This window comes from Anolis sagrei, chromosome 5 (genome assembly GCF_037176765.1).
Source record: "Anolis sagrei isolate rAnoSag1 chromosome 5, rAnoSag1.mat, whole genome shotgun sequence".
Classification (NCBI taxonomy): Eukaryota; Metazoa; Chordata; class Lepidosauria; order Squamata; family Dactyloidae; genus Anolis; species Anolis sagrei.
In genome coordinates this window covers 15071135-15095442 of record NC_090025.1, presented here as the reverse complement: position 1 = coordinate 15095442, position 24308 = coordinate 15071135, and the positions used below count along the sequence as shown (strand labels likewise).

The following is a 24308-nucleotide window of genomic DNA, read 5'->3' as shown; positions in this document are numbered from 1 at the left end:
TTATTGGATCTTCTGAACCATAACTGAAGCAAAACCTAACTACGATTAGTGGGATCAATCCCTGTTGGAAATAGCAACCTTCTTCAAGCCTTCACTAGTAATTTGTTTGCTTACTGTATTGTATATGTATGTAGCTTTCCCTTTACTCTATGTTTCTTGAGGTTGTGGGAGGGGCTGCAGACCACATGATCCGATCTGGGACTGCTCTGAGCTCAGACTCCATTTTAATGCAGAGACACCATTAGACTTTGGACTGGTAAGAGCAAATTCATGTAGCTGTTGATTATAAGAAAGTGGTGCAATGGGTTAAACCCTTGTGCCGCCAAGACTGCTGCCCAGGAGATCAGCAGTTCAAATCTGGGGAGACCAAGTTGAGCTCCCTCTGTCAGCTCTAGCTCCCCATGTGGGGACATGAGAGAAGCCTCCCACAAAGACGTAAAAACATCAAACATCCGGGCGTCTCCTGGGCAATGTCTTTGCAGACGGTCAATTCTTTCACACCAGAAGTAATTTGTAATTTCTCAAGTTTCTCCTAACACGAAATATGAAAGGTGCTCTGTGTTTTCTTCAGAGAAATTACTTCAAAACCTATCTGTAACTAGATTGACAAACTATGTACCTGTATGCTGTATATATTGAGGTTGTGAGTAAACCAGATATTAACAAAGTCTACTTTATTTTTGTCTCTTCAGAGCATTATATAGAAACAAGAGTTGATATTTTTGGGCAGCGAAAAGAACACTTCTGAAGAACTGCTATACTATATATTATGCACTGGCATAATCTCTGTTCCTAACAGATCAGAGATAACCAGGTTATCAGTCTAACAACTGAAAACCAAATTGCTTTGCATTAGTACATGTGGATAAATACCACTGAAGAGAAGATTTTACTCAAACAAGTTTTTTGGCTCTTCTCTGGAAGATCATACTTTTACAAAAGGTTATGATTTTCAAATGGTTCTGAATGCCATTTTTCTCCAAAAGGTTATGGAGATTCTGGTTTTCCAAAAGGTTATGATCTCTAAAAGAATAAAAAAAATATCCCAGCTTCATAAACCATGGTTTGTATTTGGCTTGTATTTACTCACTATAGTTAAAGGTGAACCAGATTGCCCAAATTCTGGCAACAAATGTGGTTAATGAAAAAGAAAATTGAAGTTCTGGACTGTTATCCTCATAGTCATGCCTGAAGAGGAAAGTGGAATGATCCAAAACATACCTTAGTACAGTTCATTCTTTTCCTAAATTAATTAGAAAACATTCCAGAACTCATCCTTAGAAGGACCTGACTATCAACAAGCAAGGCTAAAATACAAAATCTTATAGAGATGCATCAGGTAGTATCATCAGCCAATAATAGGTTGGATTCTGCAGCACTGCCTTCTCTTATTTATTTTCACTGCACACTCACATTTCCACTGTAGATTGGGAATGACTGGTCTAGTAGATATAGCTTTTATAATGAGCAAGAATGTATGCCATGGTTTCCTCCTTTGATAGGATTAGTATCCTACCTGACTTGGTATTTTCAATATATCCATATTTGGGGAAAGTCACGATTTTCACCACTAGATCTTCTTGCTCAAGATCGGACTCAATGGCTCGACTATGGTGAATGGTAAGTGGTACCCGCCCTCCTTCATCCACCTAAAAATATGGAAAAAGAAGTAAAAATTACATTTTGAAATTTGTTTTGATAACGCTGTAGCCTTGGATAAGTGGAGGATAAACTGGGATCTCCTCAAAGAACTCTGAGGCTGGATCTACACTGCTGAATATCCCAAGATTTGATTCCAGATTATCTGCTTTGAACAGGATTACATGAGTCTACACTGCCAGATAATCTGGGATAAAAGGATAATCTGGAATCAGATTGTGGGATAAAGAGCAGTGTAGATCCAGTCTGAGTGATCTGTTGTAGGTCAGCAATGTTTTCTGATACCTATTGAACAACAGCAGCAGCAACAACAACACTGCCTCATTAATCGTCTCCGAACTGGAATAACTTGGCTTGAGAACACTTTAATATATGGCTCATAAAGTGCCACTCTGAGGTACCAATTTTGCCCTATTCAGGACAATTTGGGGGGTAAGCAATAAAGTACCAGTTAAAAAAGAGTAGATTCTATGGGCTTGAAAGCTGCCCACACATTAGAGCTGATTTATTGCTGCTCCAAGCCCATCTCAAAAGCAATTATTCAGACATAGTTTTGAACATGTATTGGCAAGGAGTTCGGAAAGAAAAAAAGTTCTTTGTCAGCTTCTCTCTGAAAGTCCGAATCAGCATGTGGAAAGATGGAAGGTAATACAGGTTTTTTTGGATCAACAACTAGTCATCCTCACTTGGAGTCCCCTTTGGGGGAGATAAAGTGGGGCATAAATAAATATAGGAGCCCCTGATGATGCAGCATTTTAAACCGCTGAGCTGCTGAGCTTGCTGACCAAAAGGTCAGTGCATTTGAATCCGAGGAGAGAAGTGAGCGCCTGCTGTTAGCCCCAGCTTCTGCCAAGCTAGCAGTTCAACAACATGCAAATGTGAGTAGATCAATAGATACCGCTTCGGTGGGAAGGTAATGGTGTTCCATTCAGTCATGCTGGTCACATGACCTTGGAGGTGTCTATGGACAATGCCGGCTCTTCAGCTTAGAAATGGAGATGAGCACCACACCCCAGAGTTGGACATGAATAGACTTAAAGTCAAGGGGAAAACTTTACCTTTCCTTAAATAATAATAATAATAATAATAATAATAATAATAATAATCTCTCCACACAATAAATATTACTTTTTATTGAGAAATTAAAAGAGCACATTCACAAATGATTCTTCAGAGAAGTCTCCATGATCTCACCTAAATGTAGCACACAGGCAAATGGAGTTCCCAACTTCTATTTCTATCATAACGTAATATGAACACACACAGGGAAGATCAACGGGGAGGAGAATTGATCACCAAAGTCTACTGGAGAGCTGATCAACAAAGGCTACTGTGCTCAGCATGCTCTCTGGTTCAATCCCTTAAAGTAGCAGTAGAAATCATGCATCCCTCTAGGTGTTTTTGAATTTCAAGTCCAATCGCCCCCAGTCAGCATGAGGAATGCTGGTAGAGATAATCCTGCAACAACTGGAGGGCCACAGAATTCCTAACCCTGAGCTGAACCTACCATCTGTTTCCCAAGTAGCAGATGATGGGTAGGAATATTTCAACTAAAAATCTTATTTTAAAAACCAGAAATATTACTGTTTACAAAGGTTTATCACTGTGGCCTGCATTCTACTGTTGGTATAAATTAGAATAAACTCACTCAGCAAGTGAAATTTACTGATGTGCTCTTACTAGGTAGGTAAAAGTTTTCCCCTGACATTAAGTCCAGTCGTGTCTGACTCGGGGTTGGTGCTCATCTCCATTTCTAAGCCAAAGAGCCGGCATTGTCCGTAGATACCTCCAAGGACACGTGACTGGCATGACTGCATTGAGCACTGTTACCTTCCCACCAGAGCAGTACCTATTGATCTACTCACATTTGCATGTTTTTGAACTGCTAGGTTGGAAGAAGCTGGGGCTAACAGTGGGAGCTCACCCTGCTCTCAGGATTTGAACTGGCGAGCTTTCAGTCAGCAAGTTCAGCAGCTCAGCGGTTTAACCCACTATGCTCTTACTACTCAACAACAAATTGACTAGTTGTATTTTAGGTTGGAGCAACCAGCCATTAAATGTTAATAGTAGTTATTTTCTGAGAAAATAGGTAACTGCCTTATACTGAATCAGTTCATTGGTCCATTGCGTCCATCCTGTACTGTCAGTTGTGACCAACAATGGCTCTTCAAGATTTCAAGCATGTTTCTAGCAGAGTGTGCTATTTATTCCCTTGAGCTCTCTTGTCCAAATGTTAACCATGCTTGACCCTGATTTCCTTCCAGAATTATATTAAATATGGTTGCATTACTAATACATCGCTACATTTATGCTTTTAATGTATTTTAAAATATTTTTGTTGAATTCCTAAAAATAGAAAAACAGTTCTAAATCCCACTAAATAACCACTTCCCAGGAACATTTATGAATTAAGGTTACTAAGTATAAACACATGCACTAAGCAAACAAAGTAAATGTTAAATTGTATTGATTAAAAGGAGACATTTTACTTTTGTGACCCCTCAAATGTAACATGTGAGAAACAACATCCTTATTTGTAACATGTTAATCCCAAATTTGCCTAAAACCTTCATTTCTGAAACAAAATATCAGAGTGGAGAATAAGCAGACAGGATTTGGATGACTAAATTTTTTGACTTGGTGCAGCTAGCCCTCCATATCCACAGTTTCTGTGTTCGTGCATTCAACCCTCCATGGCTTTAACCCAAACAATACAAAACAAACATTTAAAACAAATCTTGATTTTGCAGTTTTATATAAGGAACACTAATTGACTATACCATTGTATATAAGGTGGCTTGAGCACCCATAGAATTTGGTATCCATGGAACCAAAACCCAATGGATACCAAGAGCACGCCATTTATGTGAACCTGCTATGTACATTTTCTAAGAGCTTTAAAAGCCATTTTGGTGTCCCAGTTACAAACTGTGCTAAGCACTATCACATTTTAGAAACCTGGGTTATTCATATTCTGCTTCTCTGCTACAACATTGAATCCCTCGGGTTATTTATGTACCGTGATGTGGTTGGCAAAAGTGATGGTCGGAGGCTTCCTTTGGACAGCCATAATTGTGATGGTAAACATTTGACTGTCAAGCTGGTTGTCATCAGCATCAAAAACAGCAAAGTGGAAAACGTCTGTGACGGGCTGATCGATGGTCTCAAACTCTGTGAAGTATCTGCAGGGAACGGGGAAAGACGTTGACTCACAATAGCACTGACTGCATGACACTCTTTCAAGTCTTGGGCTTAAGAACAAATATGTATGCAGTGCATTGACAATTTGGTTTTCTTTGTCTCGTCTGTCCTGGGAAAAAAGACTTTGTGTTTTCATGTCTCTGAGAGAAACTTATTGATTGGAAAAAGGTAATATAAGAACTCTGAAAATCAGCCCATCGTAGCAACAAGAAACATTATAAACTTGTGAGATACAACCAAATTAATAACCAGTGTGAAATAAAGAAGAAATCTGTTATAACGAAACCCAGTTTTGGAATACACAGCAGAGATCAGCCACAGTTTAAAAGTGAGATTAAGTAATTTTGAAAAGGGCATCACTTCACATTGTTTACAGGAAAGTTGGGGATCATGCAGCCTTCCAGAAACAGTTGGACTTCAGCTCCCAGCAGCCCCCAGCCAGCCAAGCCAATGCTAGGAGCTGCAGTCCAATGACATCTGAAGGGTTGAATGATCCCAATTCCTGGCTTACACATTTATTTCATTTATCCCACCCATCAGGTCACACGGAGTTGTGACTCCAGAATTATAACCAATGCTCAAACCATTAGACAACACTGTTTTTCGTTTTTCAATATGTGAAATCATAGAATCATAGAATCAAAGAGTTGAAAGAGACCTCATGGGCCATCCAGTCCAACCCCCTGCCAAGAAGCAGGAATATTGTATTAATAATAATAATAATAATAATAAGAAGAAGAAGAAGAAGAAGAAGAAGAAGTCTGGAGAATGGCATTGAATAATTTTGATAAACTAACATCAAAATTAAAAGTAAAGAAGGGACAATGGGGAAAAAAACGAGAATATGCAATGTGCTTGCATGTCCTTAAACCCATTTTTCTACTTTTGCATGGCATCAGAAAGAAAACTGGAAACTTCTACATCTAGACAAACCATAGTTTCCCACTACATATGAATTCCAGTAATTATGGCCACATCTGAGCACGAAACTGCACTGTATGGTCAGTGTAAACTCATATAATGCAGTTTAAAGTAGTTTCAAACTGCATTACATGACAGTGTAGATGGGGCCTACTATAAATAAAACCAGGATCAAAGCTTAGCATGTGCTGAAGCCATAGTCTGGCAAACTCCAGTTTGATTGTTTTATACTGTTTTATACTGTTTTATTGCTATATTGTATATTTATGTTTTTGGTTGTGGCCACCATGGGGTGCTGGTTTGTTAGCCGCCCTGAGTCCCTCTGCAGAGGTCGAGATAGGACGGGATATAAATGTCCGGAATAAATAAATAAATAAATGTATAGTCTGCATGTATATATGTTTCGCATTACAAAACACAAGCAAAAGTTTCCAAACACTTATTCTGCTCCTGAAGCATGGAGAGAAAAATTGCCATCAATGCTAAAGTGCATATACTGTAATTAATCTGCACTGAACTAGGAAAAATATTTTAATCCTGTCCTCTTTTCTTTGGACCACAGCTGAAGCTAGTCACTTTGCAATGGGTTAAACCCTTGTGCTGGTAGGACTGAAAGGTTGGCGGTTCGAATCTGGGGAATGGGATGAGCTCCCATCTGTCAGCTCCAGCTTCCCATGAGGGGTTAGGTTCGGTAGGATGTACTTACAGAGGGATATGCATATGAATGCAGTTTCAACAAGGCCTTGCATAGAATTCATACATTCTAAAGGCTGTAATTGTGGCTGTGCAGGAGTTTCTAACAGAGTGGAGGCTATATGAATTAAACATGACATCCATGTAAATCTTTAGTCATATGAGGGAGAATAGTTGGAGCCCCAGTGGTGCAATGGGTTAAACCCTTGTGCCAGCAGGACTTCTAACCAAAAGGTTGGCAGTTCGAATCTAGGCTGTGGGGTGAGTGCCTGTCTGTCAGCTCCAGCTTCTCTTGCAGGGACATGAGAGAAACCTCCCACAGGATGGTAAAGGATCCGGGCATCTCCTGGGCAATGTTCTTGCAGACAGATTCCCCCCAGGCACTTCTAAGCCATTAAATGCTAATCAAGGTGGTCAGTTGAAACATTTACACCTAGCCCCAGCAGACAAGAGTCCTTTGCCCCACCCTGGTCATTCCACAGATATATAAACCCATTTTCCTACTTCCAACAGACCTCACTACCTCTGAGGATGCTTGCCATGGATGCAGGCGAAACGTCAGGAGAAAATGCCTCTAGAACATGGCCATATTGCCCGGAAAAACCTACAACAACCCAGCCAATTATCTCACACCAGAAGTGACTTGCAGTTTCTTAAGTTGTTCCTGACACACAAAAAAAAACAACTTTGCAAACTTCCATTATATCCCCAGACAAACTTTCTCCCCACTAAAAAAGCTCAAACAACATATTTATATTGGGGTGATACTTTTTATGAACCATGAATCATGGTTGGGGAAGTGTTTTGCTACAATAGCAATTAATCCCCCAATTATCAAATACTCATTGGACTTTATATGGGAGGCTATGGAAGTATCACTGATGCTAAATACCTATTTGCCCCATAGGTGGCGCTGTGGGATTCTGAATGGTTTTGGTGTTTTGTCAGTTCTTGGAAGAACTTTGTAATACTGTATATCCACAATTACCTGATTCTCTGATGATTGATGTCCTCCATTGTGAAGTTGTAGACCTCAGAAAACTCCTCAGATCGTCTTCCAGGGATAACCCGTATAAGAGTGCCATATATTGGAAGAGAAATTAACTGAATCCGTATCTGGGAATCAGGGGAATTGTTATCCTACAGAAATCAGGAAGACAAAGGGGCAGAATTTAACACTGAGTCCCACCATTTAAAACAAAACGAATGGGAACAGGGGGCAAAAGGACCCTACATTTATTATCTCTGAAACTTATATAGAGGAAGTAATTTGAAATAAACTTGTTTCCCACCCCCTGATATTTTGAAGCTTCCTCTAGCTACTATGCTCAGAAAGAGAATAAATTATTAGAAAATAAATATTGCAGATCCAATTAGTTTAAATTAGAGGGCTTTGTGTTCTCTAGATCTGCGTAATTTTATGCAATTCACACAATGCAACATGTCTGAGAACAATAAAACTGGATTGCCTGGGCAAAAAATTGCCGGTAAATGCTGTACAGAAACAGTTGTGCCTGTAAATGGTAGAACATCCCAATTATATTTCTCATCGGAATGGAATTCAAAATTTGACCAACTATATAATCCAATGTGTTTTGAGGTCATGGTATTAGATCAGCTAATCCAGTGTTTCTCGACCAGGGGGTTGCAAGGTGGTTTCAGAGGGGTCATCAAAGACCATCAGAAAACATATATTTCTGATGGTCTTAGGAACCCCTTTGGCAGAGAAGGCTGAAGATCTCTCCACCTGTACTTCTCTTCTTTGTTGGAAACAGATGGTGAATCCTCCCACCAAAAGCCCTCCTCTGCTATGATTGGCTGGCCTCTCAGCCAAGGGGAGACCTGTTTCTGGGACTCCAAGCAGGGAAGGGAGAGCAGGCGTGTTCGGCACATGGCAGCATGTTGGACATGCGTGGGGAAGGGTGAGTGTGCGAGACTGGAAGGAGGCTCGGGTTAGCGAGTCCCTTCAAGACATAGGGGTTTTGTGTGGGAAACTTGTCCCAATTCTATCATTGGTGGGGTTCAGAATGTTCTTTGATTGTAGGTGAACTATAAATAATCTCAGCAACTACAGCTCTCAAATGTCAAGGTCTGTTTTCCCCAAACTCACATTTGGGCACATTGAGTATCTATGCCAAGTTTCTTCATCATCATCATCATCATCATCATCATCATCACCACCATCATCACCACCACCACCACCACCACCACCACCACTTTATTTCTTAATTAGTTGCTCTCCACCAAAGTGCTCCGAGTGACTTACAATTTAAAATAGCTTATACACAATATAAAACATTCAATATAAAAACATTCAACATAAAAACATTCAACATAAAAACATTCAGCAGTGACTATGGCAAAATTTGATCCGATTACTTAAATGCACAACCAAACAGCCAAGTCTTGAGCGCCTTTACAAAAGGTCGCAACTCCGACATTGCTCTAATATATGGAGGCAATGAGTTCCACAGAATTGGAGCATAGATCAAAAAAGCTCTACACCTTGTAGCTTCCAAATGTGCCTCCCTAGGACCCAGTATCACCAGTATGTATAGGAGATTTTCCTGGGTGGATCGAGGTGACCACTGATGGGGGAAAGGAATGAGGCGGTCCCTAAGATATAAAGGTCCTTGGCCATTTTGAGCTCTAAATGTCAGGATCAGTATCTTGTAAGAGATCCGATGTTCTATTGGTAGCCAATGCAGTTGTTGCAGAATCGGTGTAATATGGGATCTTATAGATGATCCCGCTAGCAGCCTGGCTGCCGCATTTTGGACCATCCGAATCTTCTGGGTCGTTGACTTTGGAAGGCCAGCATATAAGGCGTTGCAATAGTCCAACCTAGTTGCGTGGATTACCGTTGTCAATGCTTCTACCGAAAGGTAGGATGCCAATTTCTTTGCCTGGCGAAGATGAAAAAAGGCCTGCTTACTTATGGCAGTGATCTGGGCCTCCATCGTCAGCGATGAATCCAACACAACCCAAAGGCTTTTTAACAGTGGCAGACGGAACCAGAGCTTCCCCATCGAAATCAGGCAGAGATTGGGTTAATTCTGGCGGCTGGCTGGGTCAGAGTAACTCAGTTTTTGCAGGAGAGGGTGGACCACTGCTTCTTTAAGGCAATCTGGAAAAATTCCTTGCTCCAAGGAGCTGTTGATGATGCTCCTTAAGGGATTTTGTAGTCCAGATCCATCACTGTTTGAGTTCGCATTGCTTTCTGGGTGTAGATGAACTACAACTCCAAAACTCAAGGTCAATGTCCATCAAACCCTTCCAGTATTTTCTGTTGGTCATGGGAGTTCTGTGTGCCAAATTTAGTTCAATTTCATCATTGGGAAGACAGGCGGACAAATGTTAGAATGCTGGAAGAAGCAAAGACCACCAACATTGAAGTGATACTCCTATGCCATCAACTCCAAGGGACTGGCCACATTGTTCGAATGCCCTATCACCATCTCCCAAAGCAGCTAACTACTATACTCCCAACTCAAGAATGGAAAATGGAATGTTGGTGGACAGGAAAAGAGATTTAGAGATGGGCTTAAAGATAACCTTAAAAACTGTGGCCTAGATACCGAGAACTGGGAAGTCTTGGCCCCTGAGTGCTCTAACTGGAGGTCAGTTGGGACCAGCAGTGCTGTGGAATCCAAAGAGGCATGAATGGAGGGCAAAAGGGAGAAATGTGCCAAGAGGAAGGTGCATCAAACCAACCCTGACCAGGACCACTTTCCACCTGGAAACTGATTTCCTCACTGTAGAAGAACATGCAGATCAAGAATAGGGCTCCACTGTCACCTACCGGTATGTATCCACCGCCGAGACACTACACCTGGAAGGCCATCATACTTTGACAACAAGGGATCATCTAAGTAAGTAAATAGAAGCTACTCTTATAGTATGGTGTAGGACTGGTTTTCAAAGTCCTATTGCCAGACACAAAGCCAAATCATTGCAGAATGTGGTCTCAATCACTTAAGGAATTTAAGGCCCAGGAGATATTATACGTCCTCAAAAAATGATAGTAAATTGACTGCAGAATCACACTGGAGAACCTAGAGATTCCTAGAGAGGTGTTCCCTCAGGTAAAAAGAGGAGGGATCTTTTATCCACAGGTTTTCCACTTTCACAGGGGTCTTGTGCCCCTAAACTCAGAGTATGTCGATGGTTGACTTAGCCTTAAAACCTAATGCCTAAATCCAATGGCTAATTCCAGACCATTCAATCAATTGTGGAATGGTAAACTCATCAAGTGAATAGCTGCCTTATAGTTGGGGCAGGCAATTGGATTTCAGGCACAATATCACAACTGTTTTATCCGTATGGAAATGTATGCAGATTTAATTAATTGCTTGATTAATGAACCCCATCCAATTAATAAACTAACATTTCTCAAACCGATAATTGACTCTAATGCTGTCATGAATCCATTGTTATCAGGAGACTCATCCAGAACATTTTTTTTAGTCTACTATTTTTTTTTTTCAAAATGAGATTCATTTACAGAGGATCATCTAATCTCATCCTGTCAACTGCAAGCCCATTTTAGTTTGTCACTGAATCCTCAACAGAACAGGATGAAGAGATATTTTGGGGGGAATGGTATAAATATAGGAATGGCAGGATGCAGGGTATGTATGGCATGTCCTGCATTCTGCCCATGCCATTTAAAAAAAGAGATTCTCTTATATAAATTTTGAAAATACAGAATGCTGATGAAGCTTTCCAAGGTCCGGTGTCAATGGCTGTTATCATGCGATCCAATATAAAAGGATAGCATTGCTGAAGTCGGTTCTAAGCCCTGGACATACGAGAGAGGACTCTGCATTTCAAATTTTGACAGATAGGTAGCACTCATGAGTTGTACAGGGTTGGGATTAAGCAGAAGACATGCTTGTTGATAGAACTCAAATTGCTGCTGACAGTGCAACCTGATAACAGAGCTGCTCTGCTGGATAAGATTTGCAGACAGAAGAGCCAAAAATGTATGGAGAATAGGTGAGGCAAGAGAAGAGTTAGGTTGCACCAAATGCGGCGAATGCCGTGGATGTAGTGTACCTGGATTTCAGTAAGTCCTTTGACAAGGTCCCTCATGACCTTCTGACAAACAAACTAGTCCAATGTGGGCTAGGCAAAACTACGGTGAGGTGGATCTGTAATTGGGAATTGGTTAAATGGATGAACCCAGAGGGTGATTCTCACCAATGCTTCCTCTTCATCCTGGAAAGAAGTGACGAATGGAGTGCCGCAGGGTTCCGTCCTGGGCCCGGTCCTGTTCAACATCTTTATTAATGACTTAGATGAAGGGCTAGAAGGCATGATCATCAAGTGTGCAGACGACACCGAATTGGGAGGGATAGCCAATACTCCAGAGGACAGGAGCAGGATTCAAAACGATCTTGACAGATTAGAAAGATGGGCCAAAACTTAAAAAATGAAGTTCAATGGGGACAAATGCAGGATACTCCACTTAGGCAGGAAAAATGAAATGCAAAGATACAGAATGGGGGATCATGCCTGGCTCGAGAGCAGTATGTGTGACCTTGGTGTCCTTGTTGTCCACAAGGATCTTGGTGTCCTTGTGGACAACAAGTTAAACATGAGCCAACAATGTGATGTGGCGGCAAAAAAACCCAATGGGATTTTGGCCTGCATCAATAGGAGCATAGTGTCTAGATCTGGGGAAGTAATGCTACCCCTCTATTCTACTCTGGTTAGACCACACCTGGAATATTGTGTCCAGTTCTGGGCACCACAATTGAAGAGAGATATTGATAAGCTGGAATGTGTCCAGAGGAGGGTGACTAAAATGATAAAGGGTCTGGAGAACAAGCCCTATGAGGAACGACTTAAGGAGCTGGGCATGTTTAGCCTGAAGAAGAGAAGGCTGAGAGAAGATATGATAGCCATGTATAAATATGTGAGAGGAAGTCACAGGGAGGAGGGAGCAAGCTTGTTTTCTGCTTCCTTGGAGACTAGGACGCGGAACAATGGCTTCAAACTACAAGAGAGGAGATTCCATCTGAACATGAGGAAGAACTTCCTGACTGTGAGAGCCGTTCAGCAGTGGAACTCTCTGCCCAGAGTGTGGTGAAGGCTCCTTCTTTGGAAGCTTTTAAACAGAGGCTGGATGGACATCTGTCAGGGGTGATTTAAATGCAATATTCCTGCTTCTTGGCAGCGGGTTGGACTGGATGGCCCATGAGGTCTCTTCCAACTCTTTGATTCTATGATTCTATGAAATCCAACCACACTGGCATCAACTGCAATGATGAGAGCAATCCTCCCTTCCTAGAGTCACAATTTTACTGTAATAGTCTCCATGAACAGCCATTCAATGGCTACTGAAGGGTGTACAGGATCAAAAAAGCATCTGGTTATGTCCCCTACCTAGACATAGATTGGTAGCATCATCCTTCAGGTATAACGACGACGACAACAACAATGACAACTTTATTTTGGAAACAAGCAGAGCTGGATGATCTGGACAGAAAAAGAAGAAAACTGATGACAATCCACTACTCAGTACACCTGCGTAGTGATGTTGACAGACTTTACCTGCCCAGAAAATCAGGAGGCAGAGAGAGGGCTTTTCTGCAAGTGAAACAAACAGTAGAAGAGGAGAAACATGCACTGGCAGATTATGTGAAAGGCAGTCAAGAACCAATATTGAGGGAAGTCAAAAGTAGAAAACTGCTTCAAGTGCAAAAGACAAAGAGGGGATACCATAAAAACACAATGCAGAGCAAAAGAGAAAACTGGCAAAAGAAGGCTCTCCATGGACAGTTCCTGGGAAAAATTGAGAGCCAAACTGACAAAGAAAAAACATGGATGTGGCTCACAAATGGAACTTTGAAAAAGGAGATGGAGCATCTGATTCTGGCAGCCCAAGAACAAGCCATTAGAACCAATGCCATCAAAGTCAGAATTGAAAATTTGGTGACAGATCCCAAGTGTAGACTCTGCAAGGAAGCAGATGAAACAATAGATCACATCCTCAGCAGCTACAAGAAGATCGTGCAGACAGACTACAAGCAGAGGCATAACACTGTTGCTCAGATGATTCATTGGAACTTGTGCCACAAATACCATCTGCCTGTGACAAAGAACTGGTGGGCTCACAAGCCTGAAAAGGTTACAGAAAATGAACACATCAAACTACTCTGGGACTTCTGAATTCTCACGATCATATTAAAAAAAGCAAGTATGGATCGTCTATGTTGAAATCCCAGGTGATAGAAGCACTGAAGAGAAACAACTGGAAAAGCTGACATGATACAAGGATTTAAAGATCCAACTGCAAAGACTCTGGCACATGCCAGTTAAGGTGGTCCTGTACTCAAAAGCACAGCAGAACATCCATGTCTTTAACGCTCTGCGGAAAGTGGACAGAGAGGGAGCTAGCCTGATCTCCCTGGGGAGGAAGTTCCAAAGCCAAGGGGCGACAACTGAGAAGGCCCTCTCCCTCGTCCCCACTAATTGTGTCTGAGACAGTGATGGAAGTGAGAGTAGAGCCTCTCCAGAAGATCTTAGAGATCTTAGAGATCACAAAGGATTGTAGGGGAAAATGCATTCACAAAGATAGGCAGGTCCCGAACCGTTTAGAGCTTTGATTTTGTTTTCCCACAGCGATAGAATAGCTACTCAAGGGGATTACCACAACCAAAAGTTCTAGGGTTAGTAAATAGACACCACAGGAACCCCCAATGGTGTAATGGGTTAAACCCTTGTGCCAGGAGGTCTGCTGACCGAAAGGTCGGCGGTTCAAATCCGGGGAATGGAGTGAGTTCCCATCTGTCAGCTCCAGCTTTCCATGCAGGGACATGAGATAAGCCTCCCACAGGATGGTAAAACATCTGGTCATCCCCAGGGCAATGTCCTTGCAGAGGGCCTTTTCTCTCACACCAGAAGCAACTTGAAGTTTCTCAAGTCGCTTCTGACCAAAAAAAAAAAAAAAACCCACAGCAGATTCTGAACTGCACTACTCTGGTGCTACACTGAGCAATGTAGAATCTTGGCCAGTATGAGTTTCTGAATCTTGCATGCAGCAGATGTGTTAGTTTACAACCTTGATAATCTCACCCAACCAGCTGGCTCAGGGATCAAGGAAGGTGTAATAGCAAACTTGGAAAGCCTGTGTCCCTTTAGCCATTCAACAAAGGACAATCCATTCCACACAAGCCAAGGACATTTTCCATCACTTCCATGGTGGCATGAACCTTAAAAGGCTTAATAACACCTGACACGGGGATTAGCTTCACTTTCCTTTTACTTCCCTACTTCACCTCTACCTTAATGTAACAGGCCTTGTCTGAAACAGCTGTTCAGAAAGAAAGAAGCCATTATTTCTACTCCTCTCCTATGGCAGCTGCAGGCAGAACACAGTATAAGAGGTTAAAACTTTTGCCAACTTAAAACCTTCAAAGGGTGTGGGTAGTTTAAGTTACAACGGTCTCCTTCACACATTTACTGTGTTGGAAAGCAGCTGCTGGCCCCAGATTCGCTTTTGTCTGTGAATAATAAAATGCTAACAGAGAGCAGGCGAAGTGCCCAGATTTTGTTAGCAGCTTCTTGAAATGCCAGGAGGAATGAGCCAAGTTTCCACCAGCATGGGAGGCAGAGTTATATTTCCCCAGTTGCAGGAAAGATGCCACCTCTGCGCCCTTACATGGCCCTAGGAAATGTCCCTGTGCTAGAACACTGGAGTGGGAAGTACCAAGAGGACTGAAACTATCAGCAGCTCTCAGCACAGAATCACCTGAAACCTCAATACTGGCAGGAAAACAAGTCAGAGCCCAAAAAAGACTGACTTAGCTCTTGTAAGGATAATGTGAAGAGCAGGACCGTATACATTGCCTTTAATAGATTGGAGTAAATAATGAATGAAAACCAGTGTGATGTGTTGGGCTAGAAATGTGGAGACCAAGGTTTGAATCCCTCCTCAGCCATGGAAACTTACTGGATGAGCTTGGGCAGGTCATGTTTCTCAAACTCAAAGGCAAGGGCAAATCCCTTCTGAACTAACCCTATCAAGAAAACTGTTATAGGCTGACCTACAAGGGTTGCAGTAAGACAGAAATGACTTGAAGCAACAACGAATGAATAAAAGATATTGATGTTTTTAGATGCCTTCAGGTTGACTCCAATTTATGGCAAGCTAGCCCTAGAGTTTTCTTAACAAGTGTTGGTCTTAACCTATAAAACCCTAAATGGTTCTGTCTGAACATATCTCCCTCTGCAAACCACCAAGGACCTTAAGATTGTCTGGAGAGGCCCTGCTCTCAGTCCCACCGCCATCGCAGTCACACTTGGTGGGAACAAGAGACAAGGCCTTCTCAGTGGTGGCCTGCCTCCCTAATGAGATGAGATCTGCCCCCTCCCCCAATGACGTTCCGGAAGAAGCTCAAACCCTGCTTATGTGATCAAGCATTCACACACTATATGGTTTTGATTGACTTTTTAGCCAACTGTTTTAATGTATCTATAATCGTTTTTAATGTAGGTTAATTGTATATTATGTTTGTTTTATTGTTTGGCACCAAATGGTGCCTATTGGTAGCCATCCTGAGTGCTTCTTTGGAGCAGAGCATGTTGGGATAGAAATGTTCCTAATAAATAAATAAATATAGTCGAAGGCTTTCATGACTGGAATCACTAGGCTCATGTGGGTTTTTTTCGGGCTATAGGGCCATGTTCTAGAGGCATTTCTCCTGACGTTTCACCTGCATCTATGGCAAACATCCTCAGAGCATCCTCACTACCTCTGAGGATGCTTGCCATAGATGCAGGTGAAACATCAGGAGAAATGCCTCTAGAACATGATCCTATAGCCCGAAAAAACCCACAAGAACCTAATAAATAAATAAATAAATAAGATGCATTTAGAGGATATTTGTCAATGCCTTAGGGTAAGCAAGTGTGATTTGGCCAAGGTCACTCAGTGGGTTTCCATTACTGAGTGAGGATTCAAACTCTGGTTTCCAAGAGTCCTAGTCCAACACTCAAGCCATTACACTATGCTGGCTCAGACATCATCTTATCAAATATCACCTGACATATCCTGACATACGGAAAAATATGTCAACCATGGTTCTATGTTGCTATTTCCTGTCATAGACAATGATATCCAGTCTTGTCATCTTTCCTCCCTGTATGGAATTCTGGACTACTGCTAAGGAGACTCTGGTACAAAATGTCATTCAGCTGTGAAATTTGTAGTTGGCCCTTTGTATCCATATGTTCTGTACCTACAAATTCAACCATCCATGGCTCGAGAATATTGAATGGCAATAGTTGATAATTTTACCTTGATGTCATGAAAAGTCTCACCTGCTCATTTATACATGCCAAAACGCTTTTACCTGAATGCACACAAACAAATCTAGCCTGCCACCTGCAACTTCTTTTGGGCCAACTGGCTGCCCTATATCAACTCCCAGCTGCTAAAACACATGCATGCAGACGTCAACAGCTCATTGCTCCAAAAAACAAGCCCTTATAAAGAGAAACACTGTCCACCTGAAATAAATGCAAAGCTACAATATTTAGCTTACTTAGCAATCAAAGCATATCAAAGATGCCAGGACATCCTAAAACATAGGAAGGCTAGAGATAAAACAAGTATCTCAAAAATGGATGGTATGCTTACAGTATAGGCAAAATGAGCTCGGGTGATGATCATAGAGCTTTTGCCAGCCATTGTGATGGCCATTGAGCAGGTAGGATCCAACCTCGGACCTTCACTCTCCATAGGCCTCACTTCCACTTTCAGCCTGGTTGCCGCTGTGGTGACTCCGTCAGATACTGATATCTCCATTGTATCTTCTGCTGAGGAAGACCCATCATGGATATACTGCAAAGTATTCCTGGTGACATCCTCATAGGTGAAAGTATCTCCTTTTCAGAAAGACAAGTTGTAATCAGGATCATCTCACTCACAACATGATGGTCACATCGACATATTATAGTCTAAGGCTTCTATTTAGAAAATTGAGGAATGTGACTAAATATACATCTAGTATTTAATCTGGAAGCTACTAACTTCATGAATAAAATGAAATTACACTGAAACAATTACTCAAGATTTGTTCTGTACTTCAGACCCAGAGATGTACCAAATATAGAAAAATAACAACATATATTTCCATCCTGAGACTTCTGCTCATCCTACCTGCACTCAGGTGGTTAGGAAATCCAGAACTGTGCTTGAGGAGAGCTCCATGATGAGGAGGTTCCACCACCTCAAAGAAGAGGTCTTCAGGAACTGTGTCAACATCACCTATGGTCAGCTGTATCCCTGAACCATCCCCAAAGAAACAGAAGATAAAAAGGGTTATTCAACATCTTGGTAGAGACCAATGGAGAACCATGTTTCCATATCCAGTTCTCTAATCAACCCTCTAGTTCCTGTATGAAGCATCTTGTTCCTCTCAGTTTCCACTAGGTAATTATGGAGACAACTTAAACATACTCTGAGACCATTAGCTAGTTGCTGGTCCTTACCAATGGTGGCTCTCCCTCCTTGGCTGACTTCAAGGACTGGAGCTGTGATCTGTAAGAATGGAGGCTGCCCATCAGAGGAAAGCAGGTGGATGGTAAATACCATTTCAGGACTTGTACGGTCTCCATCGGACACTAATGGAAAATAATTAAATTTAAAAAATTAAACCAATGTTTTCCAAACGTTTGTCTTCTAAGTGTTGTTGACTTCAACTATCAGAATTCCTGACTGTTGGCCAAGTGGGCTGGAGTTTATTGGAGTTGAAGTTCAAAACAGATTAGGAATCGAAGCTGGGGAACCACTAGATTAAATACTGTATATATATATATATGAACTGCTAATGATGTTGTATATCTTCAAGTCATTTCCAACTTACAATGACCTTAAAGTGAACTTATCACTAGCACAACTTGTTCAGAGGGAGTATGTGATTCATTTCCTCTGAGGATGAAAGAATATCACTTGCCCAAGGTGACTAAGTAGGTTTCAATCATCAAGTGGGGATCTAAGTCCTGGTCTCCAGAGATGGAGCACAATTGCTAGTCTTTTAAAAAGAATTTTCCATTTGTCCTTACTTGAAAGCAAGATAAAGAACTACTTGCAATTGAAAAGGTTGGTTTTGACATATATAGTTCTCAATGGTCTAGGACAGGCAAGCCTGAAAGATTGATTAATCCCATGTGAACTGACATGAATGTCTTGATCTCAATACTCCCAGTTTCAGAACTCATGGGCATGGCTACCAAAACAAGGCCTTTCTGACCATGGAATACTCTCATCACTTTTTAATGACGTCTTATAGGCACTTCTTTGTTGGTAATACAGTCCCTTAACTTGACCTACCTACCTACCTATCTATCTATGCACGATAGTAGTTTTGAGACTAGGAAGACATAGTCCTCCTCTTTTCTTATCGTCTTGTAGTATTTTGAATCTGACCCTTGGTCTTTTTCCTTGCCAAATATATGCGGACTGGTTTTTCTGCCATTATTTAAATGGAATGTCATTAAATATATTTGGCAAGGCTAGAAATAGAAACATCAACTTTGGTAGTACATTCATCTTTATAGTTGAAATTCTACTCATAAGAGAGAGCTGTAAAACTTTCCACCTATGTAAATCTTTTTAAACTTCTTTCCATGTTAGATCATAATTATCCTTAAACAATTTGAGTTTTTAGTAGAAATGTTTATACCTAAATATTTAACATTTTGTACAACTTGAAAACCCAATTTCTCAAAGATGATTTTCGGTTCAATTTTTGTTAGATTCTTGGCCAATTGTTGTTTTCTCCTTATTAATTTTAAATCCTGATATTCCTTGGTATTACTTCAGGATAGAGTTCAGAAATCTATCTGTGTTCTTAAAAAAATCACTAAGTCATCTGCAAAAGCTTTCAATTTATAACTTTATTCTTTTATCCTTACTCCTTTGATGTCTTCTGCCTTTCTTATGGTGTTGTTCAAAATCTGTATTACCAACAAAAACAATGACTGGGAGAGGGAACAACCTTGTCTGGTCCCTTTTTGTATTTTTCAATATTTTGTCAGTTCCTCATTGACCAAATTTTGGACACTTTACTCTTTATAAATTTGTTTGACCCATCTCTGAAAGTTTGGCCCAAAGTTCATCTTGTCCACGATTGTCCATAAAAATGACCAAGGTACATTATCGATAGCCTTTTCAGCATCTACGAAAATCAGAGCTGCCTGTTTTTCATTATGGGCCTCATTATATCCAAAATGTCCAGAACGCATCTCTTTCTCTTTGGTAGAAACCTTGCTTGATCTTCCTATTTCAAGGCCTATAAGACTTTCTTCAACCTCTTTACCAATTCACAGCATAAATCTTGTAGTCATTATTTAGCAGAGATGTGGGTCTATAATTTTGAGAATCTTTAATATCGCAATTTTCTTAAGGAATTAGAGTTATTGTAGCTGATGCCAGCAATCAAGGATACTACTATTCAAGACACTTTCATCATTTGGAGTAACATTATGTATAATTATTTTTGCATTGTCTTGTAATATAATGCCAACAATCCATCTGGACATGGAGCATTTCCCATCTTTAGCTTGGAGATTGCCTCAGTAAGCTCCATCATTAAAACTGGATCTTCAAGTCCTTTTCTTTGTTCTTCATTATATGTGGAGAGAGTTTTGTTTTCCAAGTATTTTCCCAAGAGAAATGTAGATGCATCTGTAGTTTTATAGAAAATGAGTAGTAGTTGTGGAATATTTATTTCATCTTGTTCTGGTTGGTAACTTCCTTGTTTCCAGCTCTAATCTTTAATATTTGTTTCGTCTTTCTTTCTTTCTGTAACCCAAAAGCTAGCCATCATCCCTAAAAACAAGAGCTTGAGCTACCTCTAAGTATCTAAGTTAGAACCAAAGATTAAAACAAACAATCACATAAACACAGTGAAATATAAGCAGACAATTCAAGCAAAGAACAGAAAATATCTGTTTACCTGTAAAACGAAAGCTAACAGATTCAGGAAGACCTAGAGGAAATAAAAACACAAAAATTGTTTTAAGTATGAGGAAAGCTACAATATTAAAATTAAATTGCATCACAAATAATTGAAATTGCTGAGTTTTAGAGTTAAACACTATGTGTCTGTTTGAGGGTGGAAACCTAAAGTCAACTACTTCAGAAATATTCATCTTATTTGTGCTTAGCTACATTTAAATTTTGAATTATTTCATAGATCAGAGATGGGGAAAGTGCATCCGAAAGGGTGCAAGCAGTTATCCAGGGTCCACAGTGTCCCTTGCCCAACCTTTCCAGATATCTTCCTATTGAGAGGAAGTGCAGACTGGAAATGGTTAATCATGCCCCTGGAAGTCTCCAGAAGCATGATTGGCCATTTTGATGTTATCTTCTGGTCTATTATTTTTTTCAGTCCCAAAGCAGTCATTCATCATAACTGCTGTACCATGATCTATGCAAATATAGATCATGGTGAACCCAAATATAGCAGCCAGTGTAGACTTGAACGCATCGCTGTATATGAACCCACACGATCTTTTCGATCATCTGGAGAGACCCTGCTCGTGATCCCACCTGCATCGCAAGCACGATTGGTGGGGACGAGGGACAGGGCCTTCTTGGTGGTGGCCCCTCGACTCTGGGACTCACTCTCCAAGGACATCAGGCATGCCCCAACGCTTGCAGTCTTTAGAAGGAGCTTGAAAACATGGTTGGTCCACTGTGCCTTCCCAGAATAAGGAAACTCCAAGCAATATGTCCCAAATGCACTTTACTAGAGATCTAGAATTGCCTGCATGCCCCACCTATCCCTAAAATATCTATCCTATTTCACCTGATCATGCCCAACATTTTTAAAGATTTTAAGTACTACATTTGGCCCTGCCACAGGTTTTAATGCACTGCGGTGTTATTGTTTATGTTTTTTGCTTTATGAGTTATTTATTTATTTATTTATTGTACTGTTGTGTTTTACTGATGTATTTGGGCTCGGCCTCTTGTAAGCTGCACTGAGTCCTTTGGGAGATGGTAGTGGGGTATAAATAAAGGATTATTATTATTATTATTATTATTATTATTATTATTATTATAGCTTCTGGGTGAGAGGTTGAAATCTATACCTATTCACAGTTCTTTGTGGAGCAGTCTAAAAATTACGAACTTTTTTGAAAAAACTGAGGCAGCCTACTCAACATCTTCCAAAGTCTTATGTATTCTTTGTCTCAGAAACTGAATAACGGCTTCAAAAATACATGAGCAGAGTGTATGCTTAAATAGTTAAATGTCTGCCAAAAGATTTTGAGAAACAGGAGCTGGACAAGAATGTCTTCCTAATTTAAATTCTGACCTGGACAACTTATTAGATTCTGTAGTTGAAAGAACTTGAGCTGCTTCAGTGATTTCTTAAAAATGGAAATGTTTTGGCCATGAAGCCGAGAAGTACAAAGGTTTTCAAATCCTATCCAAACCAAGTATCATTCACAAATGGCAATGAAACTCATCCATAAAGGTCATTCTGGACTCAGGATGGGCCTCCTGAATTTGTCATTTGCCTTTTCCATGTCAGAATCACTTAGAAGTCCACATTAAAAGAAAAGCCCAGATCTCTAAAGGACAGAAAGACATAATACCTCCATGCATGACCAGTTTAATTGTGGCAACCAAATTAAAGAGCATTCAGGGGAAATGGTTCTGTGGCTTTGGCAAGCTCTTGCTCTATATTTCCCAGTCATTTTACTATGCCTTGAGGAGAATCGCTTCCTAGCAAACGGTGGGCTATGGATTTAGTGCCAACAGTGGGAGGCAGTGCATGTCTCCATTCTCTTCTCCGTAAACTGACAATGAAAGACATTTTCTCGTTTCAGAGGTCTATCGGGAGAATTGGCTTGTTTGTTTGTTTGTTTTGCACTTTCAAAAAATGGCAGCTGTTCGCCCTTACTATGCCCAAGAGAGCTATAGCTTAAAATCCATTGCTTCAGCCTGTTTGACAGTATGCCAGACCTTCGTGAAGGGTTTTTTTTAAATAAAAAAATGTCATGATAAAATCCAATGATTCAATAATATAAGTGGGTTTTGGATTTCATTACCTTGGAACACACAGTCCACCTAACAAGAGAATCTGCATGGCCCTGGATGGTGCATATTTCATTGGAAGTAGGTTTGTAATGAAATTATTGCATTGCAGATGGATGGGAGGGCTTTCTAACAAAATGAAATGGAAACCCAGTAAAACCAAGGTACATGTGCTTATACGCCTCCTTTATCCAGAGTCCAGAAAGGTATTTTTAAAAAGTAAACCACTGAATAACCAACAGACTCCAACTCATTGCTGTTAATGTTACAAAGATAACATTATATAATGTTACAAATGCACACAGTCTTTGGATGACAAACATCCAAAGTACAGGGTTGTTGTAGGTTTTCTGGGCTATATGGCCATGTTCTAGAGGCATTTTCTCCTGACGTTTCACCTGCATCTATGGCAAGCATCCTCAGAGGATGCTTGCCATAGATGCAGGTGAAACATCAGGAGAAAATGCCTCTAGAACATGGCCATATAGCCCGGAAAACCTACAACAACCCAGTGATTCCGGCCATGAAAGCCTTCGACAATACATCCAAAGTACAATATAATTAAGAACAAGGGTGAGACAACAGGAAGTGAGAGGAATCTTCCCCTCAGAAGAGAAATTCACTCCTGGAAGAAAAGGTGTCTCCACGGAAGCTTTCCCACCAATCCTTATTTCCACAACAAGCCAAATTTTTCAAAATCCAGCAATCACAGGGACAGAAAGTAAGGCGAAATCTTCTGAAGAGGGGCACAGACAGCAAAACAAACACCACAGGGGTGCTGACCCTTTTCTATGCGATCCAAAGCTAAAGAGTAAATATACGAGGGTTGAATGAAAAATAATGCCTCCACCTTCGTAACTCAACAGATGGCAGTACTGGTATGCGGTAGGTATTGGCTTGTTCAGTAGACTCTCCTCTACAGTTCCATTTTGGTGGAAATCCTTAGCATTCAACGGTTGAGTTGTTGGGGGTTTTATATTAAACAAGTGTATGAATCTGTGTTTCATCCATAAACTTAATATTCTACCTGATTCATTAGTGTTTCTCTTGGGACCAAAGTTAATGTCCCATGCAAACACAGAGAAAGAGATCCAAATGTTATGTGCAAACACAGGGAAAGACAGTGAGAAAAAGAAAGAAATGTGTTACCTGAAATGGGGGAGGGGGGTGTAGATGCAGGAGAATATTCAGAACTAGTAAGTATGTGTTTAACTGTGCTCTTTACTCCAAATTTAAACCTCTCCAAGCTGCTTCTCCACAAACCTTTAGGCTTCCCTATACAGTAGGACCCTCTTGTCCACAGATTCAATATCCAATGTTTCACTGCCCACCCCCACTCCAGGCACCATGTTGTGGGCTTTTCTAAGGTATGTTTCTTCCCCAAGTATAGTCAAAATATAGGGTTTGCTATTATCCATGGTTTCATGTCTCCATGAGGTGGTTTCATGTCTTGGAATGCATTCCTCATGTCTATGGGAGTTTATGTCAGCCTGTTCAGCCTGTAATTGTGTCTGATGTTCATGCTGATGTTCATGATGGGAATGATGTTCATGTTGATGTTCATGATGAGAATATTCTTGATGGGAATAGGGATGATGTTCCGGTTGCTGGGCCGGGGTCTGTTGGCATTGGGGATTCAGGGTTGCTTGGGCCTGAGCTAAGATCAGAAGAGAGGCCTGAACTGTCTCAGGAAGATTCACAAGGCCACATTCCTGAAAGAGGCCTCTCACCACTTTTCTCAGAGCAATTGTCTGAAAATGATGCTGAGATT

General features: G+C 40.9%; 1 protein-coding gene across 1 annotated transcript in view; it reads right to left on the bottom strand.

Annotated features, from left to right (window-relative positions):
- Positions 1–24308, bottom strand: part of FRAS1 (Fraser extracellular matrix complex subunit 1) — a 447582-nt gene that overhangs the window by 68409 nt on the left and 354865 nt on the right. Inside the window, exons 34-40 of the mRNA XM_067468571.1 lie at positions 20445–20477; positions 17977–18108; positions 17645–17770; positions 17123–17370; positions 7463–7614; positions 4679–4841; positions 1517–1649 (exon numbers count right to left, since the gene is read on the bottom strand). Of these exons, the coding sequence (XP_067324672.1) occupies positions 1517–1649; positions 4679–4841; positions 7463–7614; positions 17123–17370; positions 17645–17770; positions 17977–18108; positions 20445–20477 (987 nt within the window). The remainder of the gene's footprint in view (positions 1–1516; positions 1650–4678; positions 4842–7462; positions 7615–17122; positions 17371–17644; positions 17771–17976; positions 18109–20444; positions 20478–24308) is intronic.